Source organism: Halichoeres trimaculatus, unplaced genomic scaffold (genome assembly GCF_033239565.1).
Source record: "Halichoeres trimaculatus isolate MK-OKI-2021-1 unplaced genomic scaffold, fHalTri1.1 fHalTri1_scaffold_12, whole genome shotgun sequence".
Lineage (NCBI taxonomy): Eukaryota > Metazoa > Chordata > Actinopteri > Labriformes > Labridae > Halichoeres > Halichoeres trimaculatus.
Genome location: NW_027437190.1, coordinates 22,822,775 through 22,836,389, shown reverse-complemented (window position 1 = coordinate 22,836,389; position 13,615 = coordinate 22,822,775). Strand labels below are relative to the sequence as shown.

General features: G+C 38.2%; 3 protein-coding genes across 3 annotated transcripts; 2 read left to right on the top strand and 1 right to left on the bottom strand.

Moving 5' to 3' along the window:
- Positions 1-954: 954 nt before the first annotated feature.
- On the bottom strand, positions 955-2,714 carry emg1 (EMG1 N1-specific pseudouridine methyltransferase). The gene is made up of 5 exons (XM_074683406.1): positions 2,472-2,714; positions 2,200-2,301; positions 1,757-1,898; positions 1,419-1,624; positions 955-1,332 (listed from the first exon to the last, which is right to left on the bottom strand). Exons 1-5 carry the CDS (start codon positions 2,619-2,621, stop codon positions 1,219-1,221), a joined length of 714 nt encoding a protein of 237 aa, XP_074539507.1. The 5' UTR covers positions 2,622-2,714; the 3' UTR covers positions 955-1,218.
- Positions 2,715-2,851: 137 nt separating this feature from the next.
- Positions 2,852-8,618, top strand: nop2 (NOP2 nucleolar protein homolog (yeast)). Its single transcript, XM_074683403.1, has 16 exons — positions 2,852-2,967; positions 3,719-3,833; positions 3,956-3,998; positions 4,079-4,143; positions 4,395-4,738; positions 5,007-5,250; positions 5,353-5,552; positions 5,742-5,831; positions 6,126-6,213; positions 6,307-6,447; positions 6,824-6,963; positions 7,051-7,140; positions 7,252-7,374; positions 7,485-7,582; positions 7,665-7,801; positions 7,890-8,618. Exons 2-16 carry the CDS (start codon positions 3,728-3,730, stop codon positions 8,324-8,326), a joined length of 2,346 nt encoding a protein of 781 aa, XP_074539504.1. The 5' UTR covers positions 2,852-2,967; positions 3,719-3,727; the 3' UTR covers positions 8,327-8,618.
- A 535-nt stretch (positions 8,619-9,153) lies between these two features.
- Positions 9,154-13,556, top strand: ing4 (inhibitor of growth family, member 4). The gene is made up of 8 exons (XM_074683080.1): positions 9,154-9,244; positions 9,726-9,797; positions 10,416-10,582; positions 10,724-10,838; positions 10,947-11,058; positions 11,176-11,320; positions 12,682-12,743; positions 12,865-13,556. Exons 1-8 carry the CDS (start codon positions 9,208-9,210, stop codon positions 12,902-12,904), a joined length of 750 nt encoding a protein of 249 aa, XP_074539181.1. The 5' UTR covers positions 9,154-9,207; the 3' UTR covers positions 12,905-13,556.
- The last annotated feature ends 59 nt before the right edge of the window (positions 13,557-13,615 follow it).

Here is a 13,615-nt window from a genome sequence, read left to right as displayed (position 1 = left end):
AGTAGGTGCGACACTATTCTGTATGAACTGAACAACAAATGGGCAAAAATATTGAAATGTTGATAAGTTTTGTATGCTTAAATACTTTGATTCTTTTAGGGCAGTAGCAGTGTTTTTTCTCAGGTGATTCAGTTTTTTATGATTCTTTTTCAGTCTTGGAAACACCAAAATTATGTTTTAATTCATTGTTTTCCTTACAAATATCCAAAACAGAATGACACCAATCAAGCAAGGAAAAGCACTGTGAAACCAAAAGAGGGTCCCTTGCAGAACAGACAAGCAAGCAAATTTTCCAAAGGAGCAGAAAAGTCACAGATACCAGCCAGGGAAATTCACAAGGATAGAGGAAAATCCTACAAACCAAAAGGCAAGACTAGGAAAAAAACAGTCAAATCAAACAAAACAAGAGGCAAGACTTGTAAACCAACACCCAAGTCTCACAAAACAAGAGGCAAGACTCGTAAACCAACAGCCAAGTCTCACAAAACAAGAGGCATGACTCGTAAACCAACAGCCAAGTCCCACAAAAGGAGAAGGAAGACAGCCAGAGCAAGAGGAAAAAAGCCACAAGCAGGGAGGAAACAAAGAACCAAAACAAAGCAAGCAGCACAGATTCGAAAGGCACCAAAGAAGACTAAAAGAGCTCGGAGACGTCAACCAAGGCAAAACCGCCATTCTTATAAATCTTACCGAAGATCAAGAAAACCATAAAGGAAAAGGGTTGGTACAACAGGGATGAGAGGAGAAAGAGATGCAAGGAGAAGAGCTTATTACTACAAGGATTAGCATTTAGAGTAATTCACGTAGAGCAGTAATAAACTAAAGCCTTGTTAAAAATGTCCTGAAACTTTATCTGCCTTTTTAGTTTTATTTTTCTACTAAGGTTTTATTTTTATTAAGTTTATTGACTCTTTCATCATCTTTTCAGTTTATAACCTTTGTCCCATTCCATAGAGAACAAAATAACTTGTTGTGGTTTTTTAGTTAATTTAATTGTACACTCAGTTATTGGCAACAGCATTACAAAAAATGAAAAGGGAAAGTGGTATCAAAATAGTATATTGATAGACAACACCAGTATACATATATGGTGTGTAACATGAAAAATGGTCGTAGTCCATGAAAAATCCCGGTCAAAATAGACGTTTGGCTACATGTTTTCATCATGTCCATTTCCTCTCTACCTGGCTAACATCGCCTGCTCAAAGGACACAGGCGTCACAGGACACCCCAGACTTCCTCAAAGGCTGAGCAAATCTTTGCACAGGTTAGTGCCCCGGAGAGGGGGTAGTTACTAATAGATACACTCTTCTCTGTGTAGTCCACATTGACCTAACGAAGAAAAAGATGTCAGTAACACAGACAAAGATTGGATGGCAATGGCAGTGAATCACATATAATCTAAGGCTTTTTCTCACCGCTCCATGTGCAAATGCTCCAATCACCACTGCAGCCGGTCCCTCTGGCACCAAAGTCCGAGGACAGACTGCCTCTCCAGCAGAAAAGGAGGTGGAAATGCGGGGGCAGCCAGGAGGCAGATGGTCAGACACTGGATTTTTAATCATCCTCAGAAGCTTCTGAGGACCGTCGGCTGCCCTGACACTCAGCTTGTGCAGCAGCTGAACTAAGATAGGAGGGGAGAAGAAAGATTATTTAAGGTATTAAGGGTTTGTTAGAGTAGCTGTGCTGTAATTTGCAAATCATAAAATATTAAGCTATTGTTGACACACAAAAAATTACAACATTGGTTGTTTACCCATGAGCCCACAGAAGCGAGTGAAGGTTCTTGGGATGCGGGTCTGTGGGTTTATCTCTATCAAGGCATTTTTCTCCGTGTGGATGTAAACCTGCAACAGGCCTGCCCTGTTCAGTGGACTGTCCATCAACATGAGTAAGCACTGGTGGAAAGAAACAAGGTCTGTTCTTGTGTCTCTGAAACAGGCATGTCTTGAACTTCTTCAGAAGGGAAAAAAGCAACAGGGCAGTGACAAAAAATCTACACTGTGTTGAGCAAATGTTCACTAGTTTCAGTCACTTTCTTTGAATTTTTACATGTCAGCTGATAGCAATGTGCAACGCAGAAAATATGTAATGAAATTGTTGGTTCAATAATGTACTGAAACAAAATCACAATAACTCTGCTCTGACCATGAGTCATTAGAGACACACACTGAGAGAGAATTAAGAATTCAGCTTTACCTGATGAGCGATGTCTGGTCGTATATTTCCGGGATTTCTTCCACTTTTGACAATTATATTTTTATGCTGGTCACAGTTTAACAGCTCAAATGTTTTTCCAACCTAAGAAAAACAATAACGCAAACGCAGACCCTTCAGCTTTGCATTCTTACATAGTAATGCTTTCCCCAATTGAAATGTATGTTACAGTAATTTAAATGTATGCCAGTTCCACAAGTTGCAGGTAGGGGCTTTATCAAAACAATGCAGAACACACATCCATGACGCTTTACCTTTACGGTTTCTAACGAGGCTCCTTCGAGAATGACAACCAGTCTCCTCTCTGCCATACGGTCATGTAGGCTGCGAAGGTGTTTGGCCGGTTTTGGTTCATATTCATCCAGATGTTCCAAACCACGCTTCTTCCCTTCAGGAGCTGCCATGTTGTCTTCAGTATGAGGGGACCTGTCGCCGAATGTTTGCGTCACTGCAAAATGCGCGTTCACTAGCAGGTGGACTCAAGGTTAAATGTAACCAATTCAGAATCAATTAATGCAACCCACCAACTTTAAATTAATTTCACTGTGATAAACTTTTTCTGTCTCTGTTTTTCATATTGTGATGTCGTTTCCTTATAAGTCTTCACGCGAGCGCGTGAATCCAGTCAGCATCATGTGTGGTCATCACTGTGCGCCGGATACTCTGCACAAGCGTGTGGGACAGACTTCACATGTGCACGGTTTAATCACTGCATAACCAAAAGAATTATCAAAGGAACCACGACAGTCGGTGAGTATGTGAGGAACTATTGCTAAACTCAATACAAACAGTTGGTTGGATTTGAGATGTTGCTACCCGAGGTCTAAACTTAGTCCGTAAACGCGTTGTAGTCTGTTCAAGTTCTGTGTGTGAAGTATCTCGTTGCGGTCGTCTTGTCATTACGTAGTGTATCAAAAAGTATTGTTAGGGGTATTTGTGTCTATATAGATATCCTCTCTAATCCACATAAAATGTCAAAACCAGTAGAAAGTCAAATTAAAGGTTTGGCGAATTGTCCAAGAGCGTGAGACTGTTTCAGAACATATAAATGGCCTTCCTCCAAGTTACTGTAAAGTATACCATATGAGAGGTTCACATCTTACCGAGCTAGCAATAGCTCGGTAAGAACAACAAATAAAGCCTTCTGGCTAGCAACAAATGTATAACTGTTATACATAACGCCAGTACACTAAGTTATATATGATGTTTTCTGACTGCAGCAACTTAGATCTAAGTTCTAAGGAGGCATTAATTTAATCAACAGATATTAACAACACTTTTTCTGTATTTTACTTCGTTACCTTTCAAGATGAAATAAGCCCAAATTCACTGATAACCTGATTATTTGTGAGACTGTCATTTAGTTAAGTATGTTGTAAGTTACTTGAGGTAGTGGTGTAATAGTCCCTACAGAAAAATCGCCTTAAGGGAAACACAAAAACGGGTTTAGGGTAACACAAACTATGGACTTCTTGTTATCTGTTTTTTATCTGCTTTTCAGCTCAGAGTCATGGGTAGAAAGTTGGATCCCACCAACAAGGTGAAGAGAGGACCAGGGAGAAAAGCCAGGAAACAACAAGGAGCAGAAACAGAGTTGGCAAAGTTCATAAAAGATGGTGAATGTTCTACCCTTTATCCCAGCTGCTGGTGAACTCACACAATGGAATTGTTAGTTTTAAACTCTAACATTTAGTCATCCTATGTCTAATTCTGGATATTATTTCTTTTCAATTTCCAGAGGAAACAGAACCAAAACGCCTGTCAAGCAGAGCCAGAAAAAGGTGGGTAATGCACTGATCAGTTGATTTTAAATAAACCCACAAATTTTCCAAAGATGCTGATTTGATTTGTAATTTTTCAGAGCTGCAAAAAGAACCCAGAATTTGAAAGCACCTAAAAATGCTGCAGATGAAAAGCCTAAAAAAGGTAGCCACATCAGTGGTAATATATTTGTTTTTCTTTATAAACGAGTCCACACAACACTTAGCCGTGCACCTGCAAAACTAATATGAGTTCAAGTGTGTTTGACTTGCATGGATGCAATGTTCTGTCATTGTATTATAAAATATATTATTTGTTAAAACCATTTCCAAGGTGTGAGAGTAGCCAAAATTGTGTAGTTTTTCTTCTTCTAAGAATCAAACTTGATTTTTTTTCCGATTATTTTTGCTTCAAAGGATTCACTGACGAGAACAGTAAATGGTTGAAACCTGCAAAGAGGAAGCGCAAAATTGATGAACCTGAAAGTGAGGATGACAGTGAAGAGCACTGGGAGGAGGATGAAGATGAAGAAGAGGAAGAGCAGCAGCAGAAGAAGGGTGATAATGAGAAAGGAAAGAAGGGTGCCAAACTAGCAATCAAAAACGCAAAGGAAGAGGACGAGGATGAAGAAGAAGAAGATGATGATGATGATGATGATGATGATGATGATGATGATGATGAAGAAATGGTTGATGATTATGGTACACTCGAAGACGGCAGTGGGGAGGAAGCAGCAGAGGAAGAAAGCGATGGAGAGGACGTATGTGAAAGACTTCCTCTGATGACCCTTTTTTGTATTTCTTTTTTTTAATGATCATTCAACATTTAAGAAAATACAAATGCTAATTCACAGTTCAGTCCTGATTTTTGTATAGCCAATAATATTTTTCATTTTAATGTTTGTGTTTATTGGTTGTTGGAAGCTATTTGAATGCCATAGCTCTCTCAGTACAGATTATGCAAGTTTACTGTGATAGATGTTAAGTTAAAGTTGTTAACTGAATCACTTCTGTCCTTTCCTCATTAAGCTTCTTCCCATCGAGCGAGCAGCCAAGAAAGAGAAAAAGCAGAAGGAAGCCATGCCTCTTGGAAGTGATGAAGATGATGACGACGAGGAAGAAAAAGAAGATGATGATGATGACTATGATGATGATGAGGAGGATGAGGAGAAGAAATCAGCTGATGACATGGACGAGGAAGACACAGTGCAAACAAACATAGATGAAATGGATCAGTTCAGGTTACCAGGGGCAGAGGAAAGTGAGAAGGAAGGTGAGCAGCTAAAACATTTTTTCCTCCAAGATTTTCTTAGTTTGAGCTGGGATTTAAATTCATTTGCAGGGAGTCTAAATCCTTCTCTTATTTCTACTTTAGGTATCCTGCCTTTAGACTTGAAGACAATCCACCAGAGAATACAAGACAACATTGATGTCCTGTGTAATTTCTCAACAAAGAGGGAAGAAGGGAAAGAAAGAGCAGAGTACCTCTCTCTCCTGAAAAAGGATCTCTGTACTTATTACAGCTACAACCCCTTCCTTATTGAGAAATTCATGGACCTCTTTCCTCTTTCAGAGGTAAGTAGATGGTGCTCTTTTTCATCCTGTTGTACTAGAGAAAAAAAAAATCCTCCAACTGGAAACAGATTTTTTTACTTGATGTCATGTCTGTTCTCAAGACCTGTCTCAAATGATGGATTAAGTCAAATGTTTGTCTTTTTTAAGTTGTGAAGTTTTCTGTGATTTTTTCTTTTTTTGTTTTTACAGCTGGTTGATTTTCTTGAGGCCAATGAAATTCAAAGACCTGTTACCATCCGGACCAACACTCTGAAAACAAGGAGGCGGGACCTTGCTCAGGTTGGCAGGATTTAACAGCATGTTTGTCAAGAAAATCACTATTAAAATGATGCAGTAACTACAGTCAGGAAGGTTAGCAAATTGGCAGTGCACAATTAAATGGTTGTCCTTAAACAGGGTGAAATGAACAACTAATACTTATTGGGGGGAAAGAAGCTTGGCTTGCGTTTTAAACACAATATTAACTTAGAGACTACAAATGAATTGCATGTGAGATCTCTGAAATGACTTTCAGAATTATGATGTGAAAAAAACCTGCTGTAATCCTCACATGCTATGAATCTATGTTTGTAGGCCTTGATCAACAGAGGTGTGAACCTAGATCCACTGGGGAAATGGTCTAAAGTGGGTTTGGTCATCTATGATTCTTCGGTACCTATTGGTGCGTTTCAGAACATTTAAGCCAGTTTTCTCAGTGTCTGGGTAAAAAGGCCGGAAAAATTAACTTAATCTGTGATTCTTTGTGTCAAAACAGGTGCAACCCCTGAGTATCTGTCAGGACAGTATATGCTGCAAGGAGCCTCTAGTTTCCTGCCAGTGATGGCACTCTCTCCTCAGGAGGGAGAGCTTGTGCTGGACATGAGCTCAGCCCCTGGGGGCAAGACCACATATATTGGTAAGATGCACTGCTGTTCTAAAGGTGTATTTTATAGCTGTTTTCCACCACTCTGTGCAACATGGGCTGCACTTACTTAACTTTGCCACCATCGAATGATCGTAGGTAATTTTCCAATCAATCAATCAAAGGATCTTTTTGTCTGTTAATTTTAGAAATTGCATATTTTAAATCATTTTTTATGAATCCAAAATTTTAGATCCAAAATATATTTGATCCTAAGTAAAAAATGACCAAGAAAAAGTCAAGTTTTATACTGAAGAGTTTGAAAAATGACTGAAAAACGTTTGCAGATTTATTTTCAGCATGCTTATGTGAAGAAAGAAAAATTCCTCCTGTTTTACAAACATTTTTAATTCCCTGTTTGCACCTGTAGCCCAGCTGATGAGAAACACCGGAGTGATAGTAGCTAATGACGCTAACGCCGACAGATTGAAGAGTGTTGTAGGCAACATTCACCGCCTGGGGGTTACCAACACTATTGTCAGCAACCATGATGGTAGACAGTTCCCAAAGGTAAAGTTGATTTAAAAAAGGTCTGTCTTGAGTTGACATTCACTCAAGAGTTACTTCGTGTACTGACAGGTGGAATTTTTCCTGCAGGTAATGGGGGGGTTTGACAGAGTTCTGCTTGATGCTCCGTGCTCTGGCACAGGAGTCATTGCCAAAGATCCAGCTGTGAAAACCAGCAAGGTAACATACACTCTTAAAGTACACACACACACACATATGGATGTTATGCTATACTTCTGGGTTGTGGTAAATCTGTAAATCCATTTTCCTTTTCCTTCTTAATCCCCACAGGATGATAAAGACATTAATAGGTCAGCTCACTTGCAGAAAGAACTGATTCTATCTGCCATCGACTCAGTCAATGCTGAGTCCCAAACAGGAGGATATCTGGTCTACTGCACATGTTCAATAATGGTATGTGCGCTGCTGTCTTATATTCCTTTTTTGATTAATTTGTGACTGGTTTTGCAATATTCATCCGTAAGACGAATATATATATACTGATAAAAAATGTATTTCCTCAGGTGGAGGAGAATGAATGGGTGGTGGACTACGCTTTGAAGAAAAGAAATGTCAAATTGGTTCCCACAGGACTTGACTTTGGCAAGGAAGGTTTCACCAGGTAAAAAAGATAACAAATATGTGTTACTGAAAGGCGAATACTTTGAAAATCAACCCTAAACTTTTTTTTGCCTTTCTTGAAGGTTTAAAGAACGCAGATTCCATCCTTCTCTGCGACAGACAAGGCGATTTTATCCTCATTCCCACAACATGGATGGGTTTTTTGTGGCAAAATTAAAAAAGTTCTCCAATGTTATTCCAACAGCACAAGCGGGGCAAGGTAACACATCCTGTCACAAACACAAACCAACTTTCTTCATTGAGGTTTTTGTCATGTATTTCACTTCTCTATCCTCTGTTATTTTTAGAAGAAGAAAGTGCAGATGCTCCTGATGCAACAGTTGTGGCAGAGTCTCCTGAAGAGAAACCATCCAAAAGCGACAAAACAAAGAAAAGTGTCTCTGGCAAGGAAAGCAACTCAAAGGAAAAAATCCAAGCCAATGGAACTTCAGCCAAGAAAGCTGAAAATGCCAAGCCAAAAGGCAACAAAAACTCACCTGCAGGACCAAAAAAGGCAAAGATTGCCAAAATAGATGGAGAGACTGTGAAAGGAGCAAAGGCAAAGAAGGCTGCAGAAAAGACAACTAATGAAAATAAAGCAGCAATGGCTGACAAGAGAGACAGCAGCCGGTTTGAGAAAAAGCAGGGAAAAAAGAGAAACACACCCATGAAGGCAAAGAAAAGAATGGGCAAGAACAAGTTCAAAAAGCTGAAGAGCATGTTGAAAAATCAAGAAGTAGAGTGATGTATACAGTATGATCTCCTGGATTAAATAAAAGCTTCCTTCTTGACCCCTGTCCACTCAACTATCCATAGTCAGGGTGGTGAGCTGTGGTCATAAAGGAGATACTGTACAGGATAGCCAGATAAAGATGTTATGTCTTTCTTCAAATGATTTGTATTGGTCATTGATTGTCTCTCTGTGCTTTGGTTCTAACTTCCCTTATTTGTATTAAACATTTAGTATGTTTGTATAATGACTCAATTGCAGAGAGGGTTGTCTGTCAATCTGTGAAACAATAAATGTTTTCAGATACTTTTCTTAGTTGTGTTTCATCCATCATCAACCAGTGGCAAGTTGCTTGTCTAAAACGTATCAGATTGTTAAATGACCTATGAAAATGACCAAGGATCTTTTTAAATTCAACTAACAATCTTTGATCAGAATTTAAACTTAATATTTTAAACTGTGGGTTAAGTTTGAATCAGACAAATTTGAATTTTAAATATCTTCCCTGTAAATAACTTATGTATAGTTTCAAGATGTCAAATTAAGCATTTCAATTTGAAATGATTGTTGTAAACTAAACGGGTTTCATCCTAATCGTCAGTTTCTAATGATACATTAGTCTGAAATATACATGCATATGTTAAATGAACCATCCATGTATCATTAGAGACTGTTGACAGGGTTAAAAAAAATCTCTAAATATCTTTAGATTTAAGTTTTTGCTTTGGTTGAGCCCTCTGTCATTTGATAATAAAACAATTAAAGTGGGATTTGGTATTAAGTACAAAAAAACGAAGAAATGTAAAAATAATCTGGGAAGATTTTGGTGAGTGTGGAAACAACCAATCACGTTGGTCCATTTCGGACCGGATGCTGTGTTGTTTACATTTTCTAAAATGGCGGCGGGGATGTATTTGGAGCACTATTTGGACAGTAAGACGTTTGTTGTTAATATTTCGTGTTAGACAATGAATTTAAGGTACTCGCTTATATAAAACGCATATTTTCAGTTTGTAACGCAGCTCCCAGTATGTTCGCGAGCGAATTACGTTGCCATACCAGTCTGCAACGGTCAGCGGTTAGGGCTCAGTCTAATTCCTGGAAAATCAGCTTGTATCGTAGTGAAGACAGGATGCAGTTTAAGCCTGAAAATCACACAATGAACCTTCATGATATCACATTCAATACATACCACATTTAACACTAATGCTATAACTAGATCCATGCCCAGAACATCTATCTGCGTGCTACTTTACCTTTGAATGCTAACCAATACAATTATGGCACACAAAGCTCCATCCAGCACGGATGCTTGGGCTAGCTTGCCGTCATACTTTTAGTAGCTATACTTTTTGATGTTGGCTTTTTTTAAGATAAGAATTAAATTATTATTTCTACTCTTTCATCACTCTAGGTATCGAAAACCTGCCTTTTGAGTTACAGAGAAACTTCAATTTAATGCGAGATTTGGATCAACGCACAGAAGGTAAGAGCATTTAACAGTGTGATGGACGGAATGGATTGTTTCATTGAGTTATGTAGGAATATGAAACTCGCACCTTTAAGGACATAACGCCATAGTGCTTCCCAGCAATTTCTAATATGACTCTTTAAGGGCCTCTATGGATTTGTGAAGGCCAAATAACATATAATGGAAGACAAAAATACAATTATGCAGAATGATTTCTGTCTTTCTCTGTTTGTTTAGCTTTGTCTTGTGATGTGACCTGCTTTGAATACATTATTAGCACCTATAATGAAGAGTTGTAATTCGTCTACCTGAGGTCTTCTATGAGGGCCTTATTTGGTTCATAAAACTGGCCACAATTTGAAGTTTTTACTCTATAGCAGTGGAACTAAAGCTTGGTGTCCTCTTATAATTCTTTTAATTTTAATTCTCTTCTTTAGATTCACTTCCACTGTCTGTCTTTTACTTGACTGTTGTATTTGGCGTTTTTTCTTTATCCTTTTGTTTTTAAAGTTTTAGGTCTAATTAATTGTTTCTGTTTGGGTTTTGAAAAGTGCACTGTCGTTAAAATGTCTTATTCTTTTTGTTATTATTATTATTTAACATTAACAGTTTCACTTCTTGTGTCTCTTACAGATCTAAAAGGGCAGATAGATTCCCTTGCCAAAGAATACACCGCCAATGCCCGGACTCTTTCCTCAGAACAAAAGCTGTCCATACTCAGGCAGATTCAGCAGTCTTACAGTAAATGCAAAGAGTTTGGAGATGATAAGGTGCAACTGGCCATGCAGACCTATGAAATGGTTGGTATCTTTTCAAAGATGTTTTATAATTATCTGTAAGCAATGTGAGAGGGAAACTTCAACTTTTTACACAGACATGATGTTCAGTGTACACCAGTCGATACCTGGATTGGTCAGCTTAAAGGTTTTTTTTTTCTGCAGGTTGACAAACACATCAGACGTCTTGACACAGACCTGGCTCGTTTTGAGGCTGACCTGAAGGAGAAGCAGATTGAGAGCACAGACTATGACTCCACCTCCAGTAAGGGGAAGAAAGGTGTGTGGCTTCAGTGTGTGTCAGATACCTTTTTATTGTTGTTCACCAAGGACTGCCAGGAGCACAATGAAAAAAATTGTGGATTAACAAGTCATTGTGTTATTTTAGTTGACACCAGACAGAAGGAAAAGAAGACGGCTAAAACAAGGTCTAAAGTGAAGAGTTCAGATGAAGATGGCAGTCCCAAGAGCGCGCAGAAGAAAGTCAAACTCCTTCAGCCGTATGTTGTGTATCTGCTCACTTATGCTTACTTGTAATGTTATTTTTTTAACGTAAGTTTAATATGTAATCATAACCATTTGCAGTATCACTTGTAATACTTTTTTCTCATCATCAGAGGAGAATTCAACAGCCCAACTGCTAATTTTGGAAACGTGCACCCATCCGATGTGCTGGACATGCCAGTGGACCCCAATGAACCAACTTACTGCTTGTGCCATCAGGTCTCTTATGGCGAGATGATCGGCTGTGATAACACCGATGTGAGTTGAGGTTTTTTAATCCGTCTAACAAAGTGGTAGGTGGATCAGGATGCTTTGGGACTGCAACATCTATATGTCTCTTTGAAATTCTCCATTTTCTGCTGCAAGATTTGAGAGCCCAAGAAATTTTGCAGCATGAGAATCTGTACATTTTCATGTAGTCTTTTTTTCTTCTAATACATGCTTTTCATTTTGCAAGTCAGTAAAATCACTGGTCTATTATCAGATTTACAAAAAGCACCAGTTGTAAAAAGAGAGTGTTGCAGCCAAATGAATTTGTACCGACAGTTCATTTAATAGTAAAAACTTGACAAATGAGGGGTGATACTTATTGTATATCACAGAAGCTTCTTATCCTCCAAGGTCACTTTACAAACCGAAGGAGTAAGCAGGGGAGCTTTTAAACCTGGAATCTGATGAAGCTTAATGTTCCCATTTCTACAAACTAATTTTGAACTCCTTCAAGGTCAAATTTATCAAGGTTTTTATCTGGTTTTATCCTGTACATACAAGATATAAGCATTTCTATTCTGACACAAAATTCCTCATCCTTCTTTATTGTTAATGTCTCACATGACTCAATATGAGTCTTTGTTGTGTGTTGGAGTTTTAAAAGGTAAGTTTATGCAGATGTTATTAATCTCTTTGTCTGTCACTGGCCTGGTGGCAGCTGTTTGAGGGATTAAGAATAACTTTGTATAAATAATCAGTCTTTTTCCTGATGATCTTATATACTTTGTCCATGGGTAATATAAGGGCTTCAGTATTCATTTTAGTCTGTTACATGACAATTTAAAAGCATTTGAAAAATTGTGACATTTACCACAGAGGCATGACTGTAAAAAGGAGATTTATATCTGTTATTACAGGGCATTTACTTTGAAACAGATTGGGATGATATTCAAATTGACTTTGATTGTTTATAGTTTAAATGGATTACTCAGTATTCTTTTAATGGCACCAACCCAAAAAGATTAATAAGCAGAAAAGGAAGTTTTATGGTAAATGTCAATATTCACTTATTGTCCATAATGTACAGGTACACTCTTCCTGACACAAGAAGCGAGAAACCACAGGAGGGAGCAAGAGTCAGTGTTACATTAACAGATGCCACAGAACTTTGTTTGAGATCTTTTCTCAGAAAGAAAGATTTGAGATTGATACATACTCTTTATAATATTCTTATTATTAAATGCTGAATATGCAGGAAAACTTAAAAGCACTTTTATGTTGCCTGATAAAGCAAAGGGTAGCAGACACAGCCAAACCATAGAGCACCATGTCAAGGACTATGACCAGCCACCAGGCCAACCAGTTCCCCTAGACGTTTGATAATATTTTCCTTTTGCCTCTTTCCTCAGTGCTCCATTGAGTGGTTCCATTTTGCCTGTGTGGGACTGACAACCAAACCAAGAGGCAAATGGTAAGAAGCCCAGTAAAGGAAATGAAACCTGCAGAGTTCTACCCTTTTTTTAATCGTTGTGTATTTTGTTGCCATTGCCAAACAAGACTATAACTATTTGTCATTTTTTTATGCTGTGCAGGTATTGTCCACGGTGCTCTCAAGATAGAAAGAGGAAGTAAAAACACCTGGTACACCTGGAACAAAGCAAGGACTTCGATCAGACAGAGAGGGGGGAAGAATATTTCTTCATTAGTTAATCAAATTTTTGTTCTCATCTTCCTTAACATTTTGGTGCTTTTTCTTTTGGTTTACTTGATTTGCCTTGGTCTGATGCAGTGTGTGAAGGAGAGAAGTGGTTACAATTGTATTTAAATATTGATTTTGTTTTTTATTTTTTTTTACGGTTCTTTTTTTAGTTTCCTTTGGTGCTCTTATTGTGACTTTTCTTTTACGAGTGCATATTAAACACTACACCTGCCCTGGATGGTAAAACGGTTCTAAGAAGACACCACACATCATTCAACATTCAGGTGTTCAATTTAAAATTGAAGCATTTTCTCTGAAAACAGTTTGGCCATGGATTAAGTTTTGCTTTGTTGTGTAGTTAGTTTTTGTGCTTAGCTTCGAAACACTAGTGTTATGATTTTTGTAAAACAAGAGGGCAAAAAATAAATTCAAATGCTGCATCCTGACAGTATTAGGCAACTGTGGTAGTGAGTTTAACCATTTCATTTTAACATTTGACTGAGTGCTGTATAGAAAGTAAGACATTCTGTGAAAAGTATTGTCATTTCTGTAGCTGAAACATTGGTACAAGGGAGAGGGGGTGCTTGTGTTGTCAATCATTTGAATACAGCTACTACCTCAAAAATGTTGCCTTTGTGTTTTTC